Genomic DNA, 21421 nt, shown 5'->3' with positions numbered 1-21421 from the left:
CCATACAGTTTCGGGAAGTCAGGGACCCCGAATGGAGGGACCGGCTGAAGCCACGGCAGAAGAACATAAATTGTGAAGATTTCATGGACATTTATCACTTCCCAAAATTAATACTTTTATAATTTCTTATGCCTGTCTTTACTGCAATCTCTGAACATAAATTGTGAAGATTTCATGGACATTTATTAGTTCCCAAAATTAATACTTTTATAATTTCTTATGCCTGTCTTACTTTAATCTCTTAATCCTGTCATCTTCGTAAGCTGAGGATGTATGTCACCTCAGGACCCTGTGATGATTGTGTTAACTGTACAAATTGTTTGTAAAACGTGTGTTTGAACAATATGAAATCAGTGCACCCTGAAAAAGAACAGAATAACAGCGATTTTCAGGGAACAAGGAAAGATAACCATAAGGTCTGACTGCCTGCGGGGTTGGGCAGAATAGAGCCATATTTTTCTTCTTGAAGAAAGCGAGTAGGAGAAATATTGCTGAATTCTTTTCCCAGCAAGGAATAGCCCTGGGGAAGGAATGCATTCCTGGGGGTAGGTCTATAGACAGCTGCTCTGGGAGTATCTGTCTTATGCGGTTGAGATAAGGACTGAAATATGCCCTGGTCTCCTGCAGTACCCTCAGGCTTACTAGGATTGGGAAATTCCAGCCTGGTGAAATCTAGTCAGACCAGTCCTCTGCTCTGGAATCCTGTTTCCTATTAAGATGTTTATCAAGACAATGCGTGCACAGTGGGACACAGACCCTCATCAGTAATTCTAATTTTGCCTTCACCTTGTGATCTTTATGGCCCTTTGAAGCATGTGATCCTTATGACCTACTCCCTGTTCGGACACCCCCTCCCCTTTCAAAATCCCTAAAAAAAACTTGCTGGTTTTGTGGCTTGAGGTCGTCATCACGGTCCTGCCAATATGTGATGACATCCCAGAGGCCCAGCTATAAAATTTCTCTCTTTGTACTCTTTCTCTTTATTTCTCAGACCAGCAGACACTTAGGGAAAATAGAAAGGACTTACGTTGAAATATTGGGGGCTGGTTCCCCCAATGCCATACCTTTGTTTATGTAGTTGTCTCTGCCTATGATGCTCTTGATCGTGAGAAATCTAGATATCCTTCAATGCCAGCTCAATTGACTCATGCCTTGAGCGGCCCTCTGTGTTCTCCCATTTAAAATAAATCCTCTTTCCAGGGCACTGTGGCTTGCTCACATCTCAGATGACCAACTGGCCAGGAGGGTCTTTATTTGGAGACCATACTCAAAGTTTGGAGAATCTTTCCCCTTTTTAATACTTACATTCAGTCCACATCGGTTACTAGGTGTTTCTTTCATAAAGGGAGTTTAAGCTATTCTTGTAAGGGTAAGCTTTGTTTTAAGGTTTCTGAAAGTTACATCTGTGCTGAGATGACCTTTGTCTCTTGGAAATCCCTGGCCTAGGCTGCATCATACTGCTAAGTGATACATAGTGTCAGCCCTGCGAGATGCTTAAGTTAACTTTATGGCTACCATTAATCTTATAGCCACATTATGTCTCTTATTATTATACTACAGTATGCCACTATGTTCCCTCAGCTTCAGGCAGTGTTTGGTCACAGAAGGATGTTTGTTGAGAGGGTGAATTTCCACCTCCATATTTCTGCCATTTCCATGTCCAGCCCAATGGACCAGAGAGGCAATAAACACATTTCTTGTTAGGGTACCAATGGATTTCGCACTAGTGGTCTTTGCAAGAGGAAGCTCATCCTGGTCCCATTCATTAATTCTTCACTCCAGGAATTATAATAGCAGTAGAAAATTGTTAAGCCAATATTAGATGGAGCTTTTAGAAACTGCGTAGAAAATTTATATGCTGAAAAGATTTTTGTATTCATCAGTGATGTTAGAAATAGACAATCAGTGCCACGAGGAAAAGTCAGCACAGAGAGAGATGATCCCTCAGAAAAGTCAGCACAGAGAGAGATGATCCCTCAGCAAGGCCATCTTTACTTTCTGCAGAAAGGGTGCTCAGTCACAGATGGAACAATAGTGAGAGCACACCTGGGCAAGGGAGGGGAAGAAGTTCTTATTCCTGACTCACGTGGTCCCTGCTGCTGTGTCATTCCGCTATTGGCTAGGGTTGGACTGCACAGGCTAAACTAATTCTGATTGGCTAATTTAAAGAGAGTGCCGGGGTGAGTGGTATGGCAGGAAAAATGGTTATGGAATGAGTCAGGGTGGAGAATGAGGGCAGAGCAGGTAATTGGAATGAGTCAGGGTGGAGCAGGTAATCAGAATGAGTTACGGTGGAGCAGGTAATCTGAATGAATCAGGGTGGGGCAGGTGATCAGAATGAGTCAGGGTGGAGCAGGTAATCTGAATGAGTCAGGGTGGGGCAGGTGATCAGAATGAGTCAGGGTGGAGCAGGTAATCTGAATGAGTCAGGGTGGAGCAGTTGATCAAAAAAGGTCACTTTATGAGGAAGTTAAGTTTAAAAGTAGAAGGCAAAGAATTGAACATACTGAAATATTGATTCTTTGAAGATAAATTTAGAACTCATATCTAACAAGTGATAAATGTTATAGAAAATATTGAAAAACATGGAAAATTTATTGAGACCATTTATAAACAAGGAAACAAAATCAACCATAATTCTACCGCCCAGGAATAGCTACTATTCACAGCTTTGTGTATTTTCTTCTAGTATTTTTACTACATATATAATTTTCTCTCACAAATTAGAATCATGTAGTATATACTGTTTTATGGTCTGTATTTTTCACTTATCAAAAATATTTTTAAGTCATTTTTTGTCAATTATAAGATTTGTAATGACTGCCTAGAAATCTGTTATAAAAACGGACGATAACTTATTTTACTTAAACACAGCAATGACCCTTTATATTGTTTCTAATCCTTTTACTGTTATTTTAGAATTCCAGGTTACTGTCTCCATACATAGTTATTTTTGGATTGTATCTGATTGTTTAAGATGAATTTCTGAAATAGACTGTGGTACCAAAGATATATACATTTCAGATGTATATTAGCCAGTTGTGTTTATTATTTTGTAAACTCTGTTTCCTTTGTCTTTTTTTTTCTATTGGGATGCTTAAATATTTTTAACTTACAAGAGCTTTATTTATTTATTTATTTATTGAGATGGAGTCTCACTCTGTCGCCCAGGCTGGAATGCAGTGGCGCGATCTAGGCACTTGTGCCTCAGCCTCGTGAGCAGCTCGGATTACAGGCACGCACCACCATGCCCAGCTAATTTTTGTATTTTTAGTAGAGACGGGGTTTCGCCATGTTGGCCGGGCTGGTCTCAAACTCCTGACCTCAGGTGACCCACCTGCCTCAGCCTCCCAAAATGCTGGGATTACAGGCATGAGGCATTGTGCCCAGCCAAGAGCTTTATATATTTAAATAATATTTATTTTGTAATAAATATATAATAAATAATTTATAATAAACTCTAATTAATATGAATGGCAATGAACTGTTTGTCTTCAAGGAGAGAAAAGTAGGAAGTGTTTTAACATTAGTAATCTGGTATGAAAAAGGGTAATTATAGATTTCCAATGAAAAATGATTAACAGAAAATCTGTAGATTGTAGCATATATGAGCCTAAACCCAATTTATTTCTCAATTGAGATGAGTACTTCTACTTTATCAGTCTAAGATCCAGCCTTGATTCTAAGCTCTACCTTTCTAAAGACAATATGACTCTGGTGCCAAGAAAGATGTTGGCAAGTCTTGTCTGAAAGTCATTTGACATATAATTACTTTTGCTTTTCTTAGTGCAACGAAAAGCTAAAGAACAGGAAGAACATGCTATGGAACAGAAACACATAAATGAAAGTCTTAAAGAACTTAACTGTGAAGAGAAGGAGAATTTTGCAAGGTATGATTTTGTTTTCTGTATCATCATTTGCTACCTAAAAAACGGAGTTTTGGCCAGCCATGGTGGCTCACACCTGTAATCCCAGTACTTTGGGAGGCTGAGGAAGGAGGATTGCTTGAAGCCAGGAGTTTGAGATTAGCCTGGGCAGTATAGCAAGATCTCATCTCTACAAAAAAATAAAAATAAAAACTAGCCAGATATGGTGACATAGACCTGTAGTCCTAGCTACTTGGGAGCTGAAGTGGGAAGATCACTTGAGTACAGGAGTTGAACACCGCAGCTATGATTGTGCCACTACACTCCAACCTGGGCAACAGGCAAGATCTGTCTCAAAAAAACAAAAACTAAAACAGATTTTCAACATAAAGACCATGTGCCATAATTCATGCATTATTGACTTTATTTTACATTAGTATTACACTTGTCCTTCTAGAAGCTCAAAGCAGTTTAGAAAATTTCACGTAAAAGTAGGCACCAACTGTCTTGGTAAAATTAAATTCCATTGCCATTATGTATGTTATGATTATACACATAAGTTATTAGGGTGGATGAATATCTTTAAAAATAAAATAAATTTGAAACACTTAAAAAGATAGGCACCAACCTTAAATCCTCATAAAATAACAAGAAGATTTTTTTTCCTCCATGAAACAAATCCTGAAAAGCAGGCTGGCCTAATCAGCTAGATTAGCAGAATGGCTTATAGGGACAGGATTCCATACAAATGTCCCCAGGAGGACGTGTTTAGCCTTACTGCACTAGAAAACTCTGGATGCTTTGGGAAATACCACTGCTTTCCTCTGACAGGCCTTAGGCTAGGATTGGTTAGTGTCCTTCTGATCACCACAACCAGGCTCAGGTGGGGGAAACAGGCAGCTACCTCCCTGCAGCTTTTCTTACACTATCGCAGTCTCTTCCCACTGTTGGCCATGATACCTAAATCAGGCAGCCAGAGTAGTGGAGGAAGAGGACCTGGCTTCTCTGATTACTGGTCACCCTCCCTGTTCCTGGGGCCTGTCCTTTGACTTACTCACACTTGGTGCATAGAAATTAGCTCCTCTCTTTCTAGAAAGAGTATGGTTAATGTGCCTGATCTTATTCTCACTTTGGGGTCACAAACAACAACATCTGGCCTACCGTTCTGAGTTCCTGCTACTGCCTCTGCTGTGGAAATCTTTCCTTCTCATATATATATATATATATATGTGTGTGTGTGTGTGTGTGTGTGTGTGTATGTGTATATATATGTGTGTGTGTGTGTATATATATATATATATTTTTTTTTTTTTTTTTTTTTTTGAGACGGAGTCTTGCTCTGTCACCTAGGCTGGAGTGCAGTGATGCAATCTTGGCTTACTGCAATCCCCAACTCCCGGGTTCAAGCAATTCTCTGCCTCAGCCTCCAGAATACCTGGGATTACAGGCACGCGCCACCATGCCTGGCTAATTTTTATCATTTTTAGTAAAGACAGAGTTTCACCACCTTGGCCAGGCTGGTCTTGAACTCCTGACCTCGTGATCCACCCGCCTCAGCCTCCCAAAGTGCTGGGATTACAGGCGTGAGCCACTGAGCCACTGCGCCTGGCCTCCTTCTCATTTTTAAAAAGTCTCCTGTTGGAGATTTGTGAGGACTCAATAAATATCACATCTCTTCCCTGCTAAACTTCTGAGTTGGTGGAGAGATAAGGAAAAAATTATGGGCAGAGGTATTACAGTTACCTATTGCTACATAACAAAGCACCCTGAAATGTGTGGTTTAAAGCAATTTATGATTATCTCTTATAATTCTGTGGGTCAACACGGCTCACCTAGGTAGTTCTTGCTCGGAACATCTCATGTCGTTGAAGTCAGATCCACATGACTGAGGCTATATTCATCTGAAGGCTCAACCTAGGACACCTACTCATATAGTTGGCAGTGTATGCTGACTGTAGTCAGGGATCTCAGTTATCAACTAGGAGTTTTAGTTGTCACCTGGAACCCCTATGTGTGGGCTCTCCATGTGATTTGGATTTCTCAGAGTATGGTGGCTTGTTCTGAGAGGGAGAGTTCCAATAGCAAGTATTCCAAGAGCTAGGAAGAAGCAGCTGCCAGGCCAGTTAAGAGCTACACCTGGGACTGGCATAGCATTACTTCTGCCATATTCCATTGGTCATAAAAGTAGTTACAGGGCCCATCCTGATTCAAGGAGATGGAGAAAGAAGCTCCACTTCTTGACAGAGTAGTAGAGGTTCGCATTGCTGAAGAGCATAACTAGGCTGGTGGCATGGGGGTAAAAGAATTTACCAAGACAGTTGTAGGTACAGGCAGATTTATTAGAGAAAGTAGGAAAATTCAGTGCAAGAAAGCAATGGGCAGCCAGCAAGAAAGGAGCTGACTGCCAGGAAACAAAGGCTTGCCAGAGATTTTATAGGATGGTTCTTGGGCTACTTGATAACACCAAGGTATCAGGGAGCTAACTTGCATTCTTCTGTCAGCCGAGGTGTTTGACGATAAATCGAAGCATTTGATTTTAAGCAGAAGTTTGTGAGTTTTGTATGTTATCTGCACAGGAGGGCTATATGTCCGGGGCCATGAACAAAGGCAGACCTATAGCTTACTGCTTTATCTCTGCTTTATCCTGGTTCCACCAGCCTGACTCCTTTTCTCTAATTAGGATTCTACATTTCCCCCAACAGAGCAACAATGAAAAATCTTTGGCATGTGGATGAAGGTCTCATCTTCCAACTGCTTCCTGCCCACCAGGGGTGTATAGTTTGCCCGACCTAGGATTGTTAGTTGGTCAGGAGGTTACATGGACCTAAATCCTTGGGTTGGGAATTAAATTGGGCAGGGTGGCTGTGGGACCATGGGGGAACAGCATTTGCAGCCTAAAATATTGTCCTGCTGCATCCAAAGGAGAGTCATGGAGTTCTCTTAGTGGCTGATACCCTCACTGCAGTAACATTTTGGTTTGAAATTATTGTATTCTAGAAATCACAAAACAAGATACTGCATTAACAATACATGGCACAAATAAACAAAGTAATATGAATCTTATTGTTATTATTATTTTTTGAGATAGAATTTCACCCTTATCCAGGCTGGAATGCAGTGGCGTGATCCCAGCTCACTGCAACCTCTGCCTCCCCAGGTTCAAGTGATTCTCCTGCCTCAGCCTCCCAAGTAGCTGGGGTTACAGGCGCATGCGACCACGCCCAGCTAATTTTTGTATTTTTTGGTAGAGACAGGGTTTCACCATATTGGCCAGGCTGGTCTCAAACTCCTGACCTTAGGTGATCCACCTGCCTCAGCCTCCCAAAGTGCTGGGATTACAGGTGTAAACCACCGCGCCCAGCCAATATGAGCTTTATTATAGATGGGAGAAGTGGGGCAACCCATAGCCAAACCCAGCTGGAGAAGCTTTGAAATAGCTGGTGCCAGAAAGGAATCTTCAGGAACTCCTTTTTGAGGGCCCTCTAATATTTTGATGTCTTCTTTTATCTTTTCTAAAGTTTTTTTCTACCTGACCTGAAGTATTGATGTAAGAGCAACAAGTTTCATTTAACAGCATGCAGGTGCCTCCTGCCTCAGCATTAAGCACATCCACAGCACATCAGTTTTGCAAGACAACCCCTGCCAATGAATTTAGGACCTGTTATTGGGCCTTGATGGCCATGACTTTAGCTGCTCAAGATTGCTGGACTAAGATGGTGATATTACAAATGCTGCACTCAAGCATGGGTATACCTGCAAACCAAAAGACTGCATGGGCAACAGAATGTTCTAGACCATTCCTCTCTATAATGGGATCGTCAGTGGTGAGGATGCCAAATGATGGAAGGTTGATTAAATCCCGTTTCTGTTTCCTTTCTTCTGATGGCCTTTGAAGGGCCCAACTTAGGAAGGATCACAAATTTGGAACTTGGCCAGAGGTTATAAAGTCTGAGGAGTTATATATATGTACTCCAGGTATTGCTGCAACTATAGTGCATGTCCCTCTCCATTTAATAGGCAAGGCTGGAAAAATGTTGGATCCACATAAAAAGAAGAGCCCAGTTCCTTTTAAAGAAACTCCTGAGGAGGGACCTTGTAACCAGGCATAGGTGTGGTTAGTTTGGATTCCAGTATAATTTGCATAAATAGAGGGATCCCATGGTCCCCAGGGATCAAATATGGCTGGGTGGTGACCTAGAAAGTAGTCATTCATGCATAAGGGGGGAAAAGTTTTACTTGTTGTATTATATGAATGTGGGGCCTGAAAGACAAGATTTTTAAACATTAATGAGATAAGGGAAAATCAAGAGAAAGTTGTAGATGTATTAGTGAGGTTGAGAAGTTATCCAATCTCAACCCCTATTCCTATATATTCTATCCCAGTAGCTGAACTGTTTATAGGCATAAAGGGATCACTATAAATTTTGCTGGCATTAACTTTGTTGTTTCCCCACCATAGAGAAAACCTGCAGAGGTACACAGTGAACTTGTCATTGTTGTCATATGGCTTCCATTCCTGGTGTGTTTGATTATAGTTGAGGGTGTAATTACAATGGGCTTATGTTAAACACCCTAGGAAAGGGCCAGACCCTTGGGAGTTTCTGATGCAGAGGTGAGCCTTACAAGTGCCTAGAAAAGGGCCGGATCCCTCGGATTTTCTGATGCAGAGGTGAACCTTACAGGCATCTCTGGTGCCTTCCCAATCAGCTCCGTCACGGTGGATGATTGCCACAAGGAATCAATTGGCCTAGGCTCCCCTCCTAAACCTGTATTTTTGGTGTGTGTGTAAATGGTGTAGTTGAATCCAGAGTATCAGGCTTGTTAATAATTTCTTCTATGGATAGCGGGACTGCTAGGATATAATGTTATCTTTGAGTGCCTGTCCGCATGGGCATATCCAGAAGTTAGTGCTGTGTGTTATGTTAGCAACTTGAAATATTACTGGGAGGAGTAAGTGCCTGGCTCCAGCCATGGAGGCAAATAGTTAGCCATGATAGCATAAAAACAAAGCCATATTTAAGGAAAATGACAATATGTAGTAAACTCAGGGAGACAGGCGAGAAGAAGGGCTGTAAAGAGTATGAGAAAAACAGTTAACCAAACACCTAGTACCTTAGCACATTGATGTGGCGTGGGGGTAAATGACATTACTAGGACAAATATAAAAAAAATTTCATCTGGGTGGTAATCTTGGAAGTCCCCTTGCAAATAGCAGTCGTAAACTACCTCCCTTATAAAAGCATCAATATTAAGAGGGTGACGCTGCTTACGTGAGGCAGTTGGATAATTACTGAAAGCCTGTAGTAGAATTGAATAAAAAGAGTCAGCCTTAAGAGTAAGGTCTAAAGGAGGTGTTGGATTTATTTTTATTTTTTTTATTTTTAAGGGAGGTTTAAAAATTCTGGGTTGTTTGAACAAAACCTCTTTTACCTTTTTTTTTTTAACTTTAAATGAGTTTTCGATGTTTGCATTCTAATTAGACCACAAAGAATGAGTTTTATCTCAGCACCAGGAGCTTAGTAACAGCAGATTTAAAGCAGGCAGAAAAAAAGGAAGATAGAGAGCTTTAGAAGACTTCACTTAATTTTATAGTGCAGGTTAACCATTTGAGCTCTGACTTTTTCTTGTTGTAGTTTGCCCGTTAGTTTAAAATGTACCATAATATGGAGTTTTAAAGAGAATGACAGCTGGAGTTAACCAGCTGGAGTTTTAAAGAGAATGACAAAATCAGGGGTTAGGATGTTAGAAACTGTCTTTCCCTTTTAAGGCTGGACCCCTGGATTGAACAGAAAAAGAGAAAAAGAAAAGGAAGGAATGGAGAGGAAAAGGTCAGGCTTTACAGGAGGGCTTGTGAGCCTTCCAGCCACTGCACAGTGCAGGGTAAGTACCCCTGCCACTTTTGTTTATCTTCCGCCAGGGAGAGCATTAGCACCCCAGACCTACAAGGTGTGGGACAAATTCTTCCCAACTTTGCAAGTTATCAGTTAAGGTGAGCTGTTTCCAGATGGAGCAGAGAGCCTGTTTAGCATAAGGCCATTAGGGGTTGAGATTCTGTCCTGGGGGCCCTTTGATCATCAGGGCAGTCTTTTTTCCAGTGGCTGAGCTTGTGGCAGAGAGAGTAAGCCAGGCAGGGCTTTTAAAATTTATTCCATTGGGGCACTCTGCCTTTTAGTAGCCTGGCCTTTTGCACTGATGGCAGTTATCTGGAGGAATGTATTTTTAGGGAAACCTGGAGGGGGCTGGGGCTTGTAAAGCAGCCAACAGTTGAGCCTGTCTCTTGCCTCTGCATTTTTCTTTCTTCTTAGCCCTGTCCTCCTTATTCTGCTGTCAGTTGTAAAGGACTCAGGAGGCTAATTTGATGGTTTTCTACATAGGGGCCATGCTGTGTTACACAAGAAATTAGACATTTCTTTTTGAGGGTTTGAGGGTTAAATTTGTCTTAATGTTTTAGGATACAACCCAGAAGTGAGTCTGAAGGAATAGATGGGGTTTGTCCCATGGTGGGACTAGAAAACATGCTGTTTGGGGATGGTGCCACTCAGGGGCACAAACTGCACTTTCTCTCAGGATGTCCAGCTGAGATGAAAAGCAGTTCCACTTAGGTCTACTGAGGAACTTGGGGTGCACTTTCTAAAGGGGTGTCCCACCTATTAAGAAAGTCCTCTCGACCACTCAGGGGTCTTATGCTGGATGGCCAGTCCAGGAACAAGGAAAATGGGTGAAGGGAGGACTCTGCCTGTGCTAGCCCAGGAGAGGGGGTGGGTAAGGGAAAACTCACGGTTCTGAGGCTATCTGAGATCACCTGATTTAGCAACATCCGGGACAGAATGGCTGGCTGACTCCACAGGAGGATTTAGAGTGAGAAAGAGAGTGTCTGAGTCACCCAAAACGTGTGAATTTGCTCTGAATGAGCTTCTGCTGCCAATCGCATCACACGTAGGGATTAGGGACTTCTGACCAGAGAATATAGGAGAAAGCCTTCCTCTGTTCCAGGCCAGGTGGCTATTTGGCCTTCAGGCAACACCGGATAGTAGCCACAGCTGGTTACTGTCAGTTGCCAAAGAGATACTAAAAGCCAGCTGCTGAAAGGCTGAAAAGAGAAGTAAACTCAGGTCCCTCACCTGAACAGGCGGTGGTAGTTAGACGCTTCCACACGGACAACTTTCAGTCCCACAGGAGTGTAGATAGCTCCAGCTAGAGACCTACAGTTGTCTCTCCGCGTAGATACTGTCCACTGAGGTTCCTAAGTTGGGAAAGGGAAAGAGAGAGGCCAGAGGATTCCTCATAAGGAGAGAGTTTCCCATACAGGCTACCAAAATGTTATGGGTAAGCAGTGACTATCTGGGTCAGTGGTGCAGGGGTAAAAGAATTTACCAAGACAGTTGTAGGTAAAGAAAGGCAGATTTATTAGAGGAAGTAGGAAAACTCAGTGCAAGAAAGCAATGGGCAGCCAGCAAGAGAGGAGCTGACTGCCAGGAAACAAAGGCTTGCCAGAGATTTTATAGGATGGTTCTTGGGCTACTTGATAACACCAAGGTAGCAGGGAGCTAACTTGCATTCTTCTGTCAGCCGAGGTGTTTGACAATAAATCAAAGCATTTGATTTTAAGCAGAAGTTTGTGAGTTTTGTATGTTATCTGCACAGGAGGGCTATATGTCCGGGGCCAAGAACAAAGGCAGACCTATAGCTTATCTGCTTTATCTCTTTGCTTTATCCTGGTTCCGCCAGCCTGATTCCTTTTCCCTAATTAGGAGTACACATATGGGGAGGGAGATAGTACTGTGGCCATCGTTGGAAAATAGAATCTGCCATATTGGGGGGTATCCACATTATCTTTATTTCTGATAAAATTCCATTATCTTTATTTCTGAGAAAAGTTGGTGGAGTGTTTTCTGACCCCAACAACAAATTATCTGATTCTCCAGACTCCAACTGGGTGTCCAAGAATTCAATTCAGTTCTGATAGTAACTACCCAGAGTTAGTACAGACCCCACAGGGTAAGGGCTTAGTCCCACAAAACTGCTGCCACTTCAGACACCAGATGCTAGTCCCAGACCACCTTCTGATCAACCAGCTCTAAATTGGGGGTTCCCACGACCTACCTCCTCAGGTTCAACAGTTTGCTAGAATTGCTCAGAGAAATCAGGAACACATTTGACTTACGTTTACCAGTTTATCACAATGGACACAACTCAGGAACAACCAACTGGAAGAGAAGCATAGGGGCTTCCGTGCTGTCTGTGTGTGCACCATCCTTTCAGCACCTCCCTGTGTCACCATCACAGATGCCCTCAGAACATCCTTGTTCAAGAGTTTTTAGAGCTTCATCTCCAGCCCCCACCTTCCCCTCCCGAGAGGTCAGTGGGTGGGGCTGAAAGTCCTAACCCCCTCATCACTTGGTCTTTCTAGTGACCAACCGCATCCTGAGGCCACCCAGGGCCCTACCCTAAGTCAGCTTATTAGCATAAAATCGGGTGTTCCTATGAATTACAAAAGATACTTTTATCACTTAGGAAATTACAGGAGTTGTAGGAGCTCTGTGCCAAGAACTAGGAACAAAGATCAAATATAATTCTTATTATACCACAGCTGATATGAAAAATGTGGCTTATATTTCTAGTCATTGAAACTACAAAGAGGCCAGGCATGGTGGCTCATGCCTGTAATCCCACCACTTTAGGAGGCCAAGGTGGGTGGATCTCTTGAGCCCAGGAGTTTGAGACCGGCCTGTGCAACATGGTGTAACTCTGTCTCTAAAAAAATACGACAACAACAAAAAAATTAGCTGGGTGTGGTTGTGTGCACCTATAGTCCCAGATACCTGGGATGCTGAGGTGGGAGGATCACCTGAACCTGGGAGGTTGAAGCTTCAGTGAGCCATGATTGTGTGATTGTGCCAGTAGTGTACTCCACCCTGGGTGACAAGAGTGAGACCCTGTCTAAAAAAAAAAAAAAGAAAAAAAGAAAAAAACTACAAAGAAAAAAATGTGGCTTATAAATTGTAAAATTATATAACCATTATGGAAAACAGTATGGAGTTTCCTCCAAAAAATTAATATTAAAACTACTACATAATCCGGCAATCCCAGTTCTGGGTATATGTCCAAAAAATTAAAAGCAGTGTCTCGAAGAGATATTTGCACAGAAATATTCATAGCACTATTCACAGTATTCAAGAGGTAGAAGCAACCCAAAGGTCTATTAATGAAATGAATAGATAAAACATGGTATATATTTATGATGGAATATTATTCACCCTTAAAAAGCAAGGAAATCCTGTCACATGCCACAGTATGGATGAACCTCGAGGACATTATGCTAAGTGAAATAAGCCAGTCACAAAAAGACAAATACTGTATGATTCTACTTTTATGAGACATATAAAGTAGTCAGATTTATAGAAACATAAAGTAGAATGGTGGTTACCAGGGGTTGTGGGGAGGAAAGAGGGGAGGGGAGTTTCAGATTTGCAAGATGAAAAAGTTCTGGAGATCTCTTTTACAACAATATGGAGACTTAACTACTGAACTGTACACTTAAAAATGGTTAAGATGTAAATTTGTTATGTGGGTTTTGTTTGTTTGTTTGTTTGTTTGTTTTTTGACAAGGTCTTGCTCTGTTGCCCAGGCTGGGGTGCAGTAGTGTGATCATGGCTCACTGAAACCTCAACCTCCTGGGCTCAGACAATCCACCCACTTCAGCTGGGACCGCAGGCGCATGCCACTATGCCTGGCTAGTTTTTTATTTTTTTGTACAGATCGGGTCTCCCTATGTTTCCCAGGCTGGTCTCAAACTCCTGTGATCCTCCTGTCTTGGCCTGCTAAGGTGCTGGGATTATTAGGTGTATGACCTATGTAGTTTTTGTTTTGTTTTGTTTTTTGTTTGTTTGTTTGTTTTTGAGATGGAGTTTCATTCTTTTTACCCAGGCTGGAGTGCAATGGCACAATCTTGGCTCACTGCAACCTCCGCCTCCTGGGTTCAAGCGATTCTCCTGCCTCAGCCTCCTGAGTAGCTGGGATTACAGGCATGTACCACCACGCCCAGCTAATTTTTGTATTTTTAGTAGAGATGGAGTTTCTCCATGTTGGTCAGGCTGGTCTCGAACTCCTGACCTCAGGTGATCCACCCACCTCAGCCTCCCAAAGTGCTGGGATTACATGCGTGAGCCACCATGCCCATTATAATGTGTTTTTTATTACAATAAAAATTATACTATAAATAAACTGTCATATATTTAAAATGTGGCTTATATATGCAAGAAATTATCTAGTTGATACTGAACAGAATGATAAGATAAGGCTAACTTACCCACCCAGTCCCCAGCAGCATGAGATCAATCTGCAGGCCTCGTGTGCGGGGATGTGGCCCTTTGATCTAGAGCAGAGCAGAAAACAGGCGGAGCAGCCTCCGAGATGAAAGGGGAAAAGCTGGCTGGGTGTGGTGGCTCACGCCTGTAATCCCAGCACTTTGGGAGGCTGAGGTGGGCAGATCACTTGAGGTCAGGAGTTTGAGACCAGCCTGGCCAAAATGATGAAACCTCGTCTCTACTAAAAATACAAAAATTAGCCAGGTGTGGTGGCGGGCGCCTGTAATCCCAGCTGCTTGGGTGGCTGAGGCAGAGAATTGCCTGAACCCGGGAGGCGAAGGTTGCAGTGAGCTGAGATCACGCAACTGCACTCCAGTCTGGGTGACAGAGCGAGACTCCGTCGCAAAAAAAAAAAAAAAAAGGAGAAAAGTCGAATTGAGCAGTTTGCTTATCCTCTCCAATTTTACCCATAGAGAAGAGTAAGGGAAGGGAGGAGGCAAACCAAGGACCATTCCCACATAGCAGTGAACATTACGAGCAGGGAAGAAGCATTTTCTCTCTAAAATCAATATTTGTCCTAGGATTATATTAATGATTATTATGTAAGAAACCCATTATTGAGTTTTTCATCTATTTCTTCTCCACTCACCCTGATTTTAATGGGAATTTAATTTAACTTTACAAATTATATTTTAATTGTAATGCTCTGAATAAATCTAAATGCTTACTTTTATAATTTTATGCTTTGACATTTCTAATACTTTAGACGCCAACGTTTAGCCCAGGAGTACAGGAAGCAACTTCAGATGCAAATCGCCTACCAGCAGCAGTCCCAAGAAGCAGAGAAGGAAGAGAAACGCCGAGAGTTTGAAGCAGGGATAGCAGCAAACAAGATGTGTTTGGACAAGGTCCAGGAGGTCCTGTCCACCCATCAAGTGCTGCCTCAAAACATTCATCCCATGCGCAAGGCATGCCCCAGTGAGCTTCCACTGTAGTTCCATGAGCATCGATACAGCTTTTCTTGGTCTTTTAATATTTTTAACTACAGTATGCTTGCATGCTTCTTTTAACTCCTGGATAAACTGTTCTTTTTTCCCTGAGTTTGTGTAATTAATTGAACATAATTTTCTTCCTTTGAATAAACCTGTGCCTTTTTTGGAGTTCACAGACTTACAAATCCAAATGATCTACTTCATCGCATGTTGTTATTTTCCTGCCCCCTTTGCCTCCTTTTTTAACTCACTTATGACTAGCTCCATTTGCTGACAACTATCTACCCATATGCCCATTTCTTCTTCCTTCCTTTCTCTTCTCTCTCATATACATAATTCAGTGTGAAGAGAGCGTTTTTGTAGGCAGAACTGTAATTAACAGCCACTTGCATTAACCCACCTATTTAGTCATTAAACAAATATTTTCAGTGTCTCCCATGGGTCAGGCAGTATTCTAGATCCTGAGACTTCAGCAAAAACAAAACATACCCCTTGCTCTTGTTGAGCTTACATACTAGTGGAGGAAACAGGCAGTAAGTGTTAAGTGCCATAAACTGGAAATGGCAGGTGTGCTGTTTCATTTTATATGTGAGGTCAGAAAAGGCCTCTCTGAGCAGCTGATACTTGAAGAGAGGTCTGAATGAACTAGCCATGGATTATCTGCAGGGTAATTATCTAAGGCAGAGGAAAAAGCCAGTGCAGGGTGCCTTGGGCAGAAGCCTGCTGAGTGCATTTGAGGCATAATATTTGTGCTGGAGTAGAGTGTGTGAAAAGAGATTAATCAGAAAGGTAGTTGGGGCCAGATGATGTAAGGCCTTGGAACCATGGTAAAGGCTGGCTTTTCCTTCACTAAAGGAAGCTATTACTGGGTTTTCAAGAGAGGAGCAACAGAATATGATATAAGAGGGTTGCTGGCTGCTATGTCTAGGATAGACATCAGGTAGACAGAAACAAGCACGTTAAGTGATTGCAACCAGGCATGGTGGCTCACACCTGTAATCCCAACAGTCTGGGAGGCCAAGGCGGGTGGATCACTTGAGGTCAGGAGATCGAGACCAGCCTGGCCAACATGATGAAACCCTGCCTCTACTAGAAATACAAAAATTAGCCAGGCGTGGTGGTGTGTGCCTATAATCCCAGCTACTTGGGAGGCTGAGGCAAGAAAATCACTTGAGCCCAGGAGACGGAGGTTGCAGTGAGCCGAGATTGTGCCACTGCACTCCAGCATGAGTGACAGAACGAGACTCTGTCTCAAAAAAGAAAAAAAGAATGTTAAGTGATTGCAACAATCCAGGTAAGAGGTGGTGCTAGTGTGGTAGCCAACCTCCAGGATGACTCCCCATGATTTTCTCCTGTATTTATGTCCAACCTCCCTGAATCATGGCTGATCTGCGGGACCAACAGAACAGGGTATAACTTCCAAGACTAGGTCATAAAAGACACTGCAGCTCAGTCAGCCACTTATGCTGGTAAGGATAGGATGCTCAAGAAGGCCTTCAAAGAGGCCCACGTGGGGAGACATTGAAGCCTCCCACCAAAAGGCAGCACAACATGCCAGCCATGTGCACGAGCAACCTCGGAAGATCCTCCAGCACCAGTTAGGCATTCAGATGACTACAGCCCTGGCTGACAACTTGACTGCAATTTCATTAGAGACTCTGAGCCAGACTGTTCAGTCAAGGTGTTCCTGATTCCCAACCCACAGAAACTGACAACAAATGTTTATTGTGGTTTAAGCAACTAAGTTTTGGGGTATATCATTAGGCAGCAATAGAAAACTAATACAGGGTTGTATCTTGGGCACTGTGAGAGAGGTCAGATTCTATTTTAAAGGTAGAGCCAACTAGATGTGCTGATGGATGTAAATGTTGAGTGTAGGGTTTGAAAGAAAGTCATAAAATAGAACTCCAAACTTTTGGTTTGAGCAACAAACCAGTAAACTGCCTCTGTGGTGGGAAACACTTGACATCTCTCTCAAGCTGTGAACCTGGAGATGTTGGCCAAATGAAGTCAAAGAAATTAACAAGTTACTGGGTAATTCTCGTCAGTATTCTATTTGGCATTCTACCTCTGCACTGCACTGTGTTTTTCATATATCAAAATACGTCTTGTGTTGTACCAGTTTTTGTGAAAAACAAATCTGGAAAGGTCTGAAATTTACATCATTTTCCTGGAGTCATTAGACACAATGAAATATTTTAAAACACTAGGAAACCCTAAACTAATGAAACCTAGTTACCTTTGTTTAATCCTCTGTTACTCATACTTACTTGATCTTGAAACTCCTTTTTAAAAAATCAAACCTATTAACACCTTTTGGTAAATGCTCATCTTTCTTCTGCATATTCACATGATTCATTACATCATCTCCATGGGATATTCAGAGAAGCTTTCTGCAGGATATTACTTTCTAAATAAAACAGTGCTTTATTTCTAGTAGCTTGGGCAATGTTTTATGTAAAAATTCTAGAGAAATTTATTCTTTTAGACAGTATTTTAAAAGCTATATTGAGGTATAATTTCCATACCATGAAGTCTGCCCATTGTGAGCAATTTATAAAGTGATTCTTGGTAAATTTAGAGCTTTGCAATCATCAGCACAATCTAGTTTTAGAATGCTTCCATTACCCCCAAAACTTTTCTTGTGCATGTTTGTACAAAACCCTACTTCTTTACCCAGTGCCAAACAAACACTGACCAACTTGTGTCTCCATAGTTGTCTTTTCTTCAAATTTCATATTAACGGAATCATTCAATATGTACCCTTTCATGTTTGCCTTTCACTTAACATGTTTTTGAGGTTCATCATGATACTGGACGCATCTGTAGTTTATTCCTTTTGATTTCTGTAGTATTCTATTGTATGGATATACCACATTTTATACATCCATTCACTAGTTCAGGGACATTTGCATTATTTCTAAGTTTTGGCTGCTATGAACATTCACATACAAATCTTTGTGTGAACATACACTTTCATTTCTCTCAGTTAGATACGTAGAAATGGAATTGCTAGGTCTTATGGTGTTTTTCACTTAAGTTGCCAGGCTGTTTCAAGTGACTGCATCATATTACATTCCCACTGCAATATATGAAGGTTCCAGTTTCCCCACATCCTTGTCAGCACTTGTAATGGCAATTCTAGTGACTGTGGAAAGTATCTCATTGTGGTTTTAATTTGCATTTTCCTAATGACTAATGATGTTGAGCATTTTTTTTCATGAGCTCCTTAGCCCATCATATGTTTTATTTTGTGAAGTATTTATTCAGGTCTTTTCCCTGATTTTCTAATTGGGCTGTCTTCTTATTACTGAGTTGGAGGAGTTCTTTATATAGTCTGGAAACAAGTCTCAGCTACTTGGGAGGCTAAGATGGGAGGATCACTTGAGCCCAGGAGGATAAGGCTGTAGTGAGATCTGATGGTGACATTGCACTCTAGTCTGTGTGACAGAGCAAGACCCTGCCTCTGAAAAAAAATTTTTTTTGGTCTTTGTCTTTGACTTTGCAAGAAACAGAAGCCCAAAAAAATCTCCTGTCTCTTGGTCTGGTACTTTTTGTTACGGGAAGTCAGGGACCCCGAACAGAGGGACTGGCTGGAGCTGCAGCAGAGGAACATAAATTGTGAAGATTTCATCTTAATATGGACATTTATCAGTTCTCAAATAATACTTTTATAATTTCTTATGCCTGTCTTTAATCTCTTAATCCTGTTATCTTCATAAGCTGAGAATATACACCACCTCAGGACCACTGTGATAATTGTGTTAACTGTACAAATTGATTGTAAAACATGTGTGTTTGAACAATATGAAATCAGTGCAACTTGAAAAAGAACAGAATAATAGTGATTTTTATGGAACAAGGGAAGACAACCATAAGGTCTGACTGCCTGCAGGGTCAGGCAAAAAGAGCCATATTTTTCTTCTTGCAGAGAGCCTATAAATGGACGTGCAAGTAGGAAACATATCGCTAAATTCTTTTCCTAGCAAGGAATATTAATATTAATACCCTAGGAAAAGAATGCATTCCTGGGGGAAGGCCTATAAATGGCCGCTCTGGGAATGTCTGTCTTGTGCAGTTGCGATAAGGACTGAGATAAGCCCTGGTCTTCTGCCGAACCCTCAGGCTTACTAGGGTTGGGAAAACTCAGCCCTGGTAAATTATTATTCTTATTGAGCTTATGTGCCTTTTCCTCCACTTATTCGACCTCTCACCTAGATGGATGCTCCTGCAGAGATCTATACTAATGATAGTGTGTGGATGCCTGAAGCTACAGATGACCATTGCCCCACTCAACCAGGAGAAGAAGGCACTGCAATTAATGTTACTATGGGTTATAAATACCTTCCTCTGTGCCTTGGACATGCACCTGGTTGTATCCATCTAGAAACTCGAGTCTGGGCTGCTTACCTTCCAGAGAGATCAGCCACAGGGGAATGGAGACATTTGGTCTTTGGCCTCTCCCTTTCTCCTTTAAGACAAATGAAAGGGGGAGTAATAGGAGATACCCCATACTTTCAATATAAACCTGTAGGAAAACCATGTCCTAAAAATTTTGAGGGCCCTATCTAAAATTTTAATTTGGGAAGATTGTGTTAACTCACATGCGGTAGTATTAAAAAATGACTTATATGGTTTAGTAATAGACTGGGCACCAAAGGGCTATTTAAAAAACAGTTGCTCCTCTGGCAGAAGGGAATGCCTGGAGGCTATTTATTTTATTTCTTATTGGGAGGACGAGGATCACCATCCTACTTTGCATAGGAGGTTCAGCTTGTTCTTTCCCTTAAAATGGGAAGATAAGGGCATTACCCCACCCCCGCCAAGGCCTCGTATGATATTCCCCATTCTGAGCCCAGAACACCCAGAACTTTGGAAATTGGCTGTTGCCATGTCTGGACTATGAGTATAAGAAGGGGAAACTTTTCTGTCTGTTGTCCCCACTACAGCCCCTCACATTAGTGATTCTGAACCTCATGATAAATCCCCTTTGAAACCTCTTCCTCTTTTTTGATGCCAGTGCTCCTTTATGGGACTCCGATTGGCATTATGATAATTATTCTCAACCCAGGTATGCTCCTCTACCTCTTCAGCATCCTGGGCACCTTGGATTGCTTCTTTATGGTGGAGAATCCAGTGTTGCCACCACCACTCGTCTCCCTCAGTATCAACGTAGATTCAAACATTCTGCTTTGTTTACCTCCAGCCTGACTATTCCTATACAGAGTTGTGTTAAGCCTCCTTACATGCTGTTAGTGGGAAATATCAAAATTTTGACGAAAAATCAAACTGTGCAATGCATTAATTGTCATTTATACACTTGTGTTAACTCCTGTTTTGACTTCAGGAAAAGTATAATGTTGGTTTGAGCTTGAGAAGGAATCTGGATATCGGTAACTTTACCCAGACCTTGGGAATCTTCCCCCTCAGTACATTTAATTAATGAAGTGTTACAACAAATTCTCAAAAGATGTAAGAGATTTGTTTTCACTTTAATCACTGTGATCATGGGCCTAATTACAGTCACTGCACTGGCCACCACTGCCGGAGTGGCATTACACCAGTCTATTCAAATGGCTCATTTTGTTAATGATTGGCAAGCCAATTCCACCCAAATGTGGAATTCTCAACAGGGCATTGATCAAAAATTAGCTAATCAAATTAATGATTTAAGACAGTCAGTCTGTTATTTGGCTTGGAGATCAGCTAATGAGTCTCGAACATCGCATGCAAATGCAGTGTGATTGGAATACTTCTGATTTCTGTTATCACGCCATATTCCTACAATAAGACTGATCATTCATGGGAAATGGTCAAAGGGCACCTGCTGGGTAGGGAAGATAACTTATCCTTGGACATAACTAAATTAAAGAAACAAATTTTGAAGCTTCTCAAGCTCATTTATCCATTGTGCCTGGAGCTGAGGTGTTAGATCAGGTGGCACAAAGTCTTTCTGGACTAAACCCCACGACTTGGATTAAGTCTATTGGGGGCCCACTGTAGTAAATTTTGGAATCATGTTTCTCTGTTTAATCAGCTGGATTTTAGTATGCTGGACCAGTCAAAGAATCTTGCGTCAAAACCGAGAGAACGAACAAGCCTTCATCACCGTGGCACATTTATATAAAAAGAAAGGGAGAGATGTTACGGGAAGCCAGGGACCCCGAACAAAGGGACTGGCTGGAGCTGTGGCAGAGGAACATAAATTATGAAGATTTCATCTTAATATGGAGATTTATCAGTTCTCAAATAATAC

At 41.8% G+C, this 21421-nt stretch overlaps 1 protein-coding gene across 2 annotated transcripts in view; it reads left to right on the top strand.

The window, feature by feature from the left end:
• CFAP53 (cilia and flagella associated protein 53) overlaps window positions 1-15356 on the top strand; it is a 39258-nt gene extending 23902 nt beyond the window's left edge. The window contains exons 7-9 of one of the 2 annotated variants that reach the window (XM_054537936.1): window positions 3788-3890; window positions 9634-9746; window positions 14940-15356. In XM_054537936.1, the coding sequence (XP_054393911.1) occupies window positions 3788-3890; window positions 9634-9746; window positions 14940-14953 (230 nt within the window). In that variant the 3' untranslated portion in view covers window positions 14954-15356. The remainder of the gene's footprint in view (window positions 1-3787; window positions 3891-9633; window positions 9747-14939) is intronic. The other variant, XM_002828218.3, reaches the window with a different exon arrangement.
• The last annotated feature ends 6065 nt before the right edge of the window (window positions 15357-21421 follow it).

Source organism: Pongo abelii, chromosome 17 (genome assembly GCF_028885655.2).
Source record: "Pongo abelii isolate AG06213 chromosome 17, NHGRI_mPonAbe1-v2.0_pri, whole genome shotgun sequence".
NCBI classification, from domain to species: domain Eukaryota; kingdom Metazoa; phylum Chordata; class Mammalia; order Primates; family Hominidae; genus Pongo; species Pongo abelii.
Note: the sequence above shows the minus strand (reverse complement) of the source record. Positions and strands in the feature narration are given on the sequence as shown.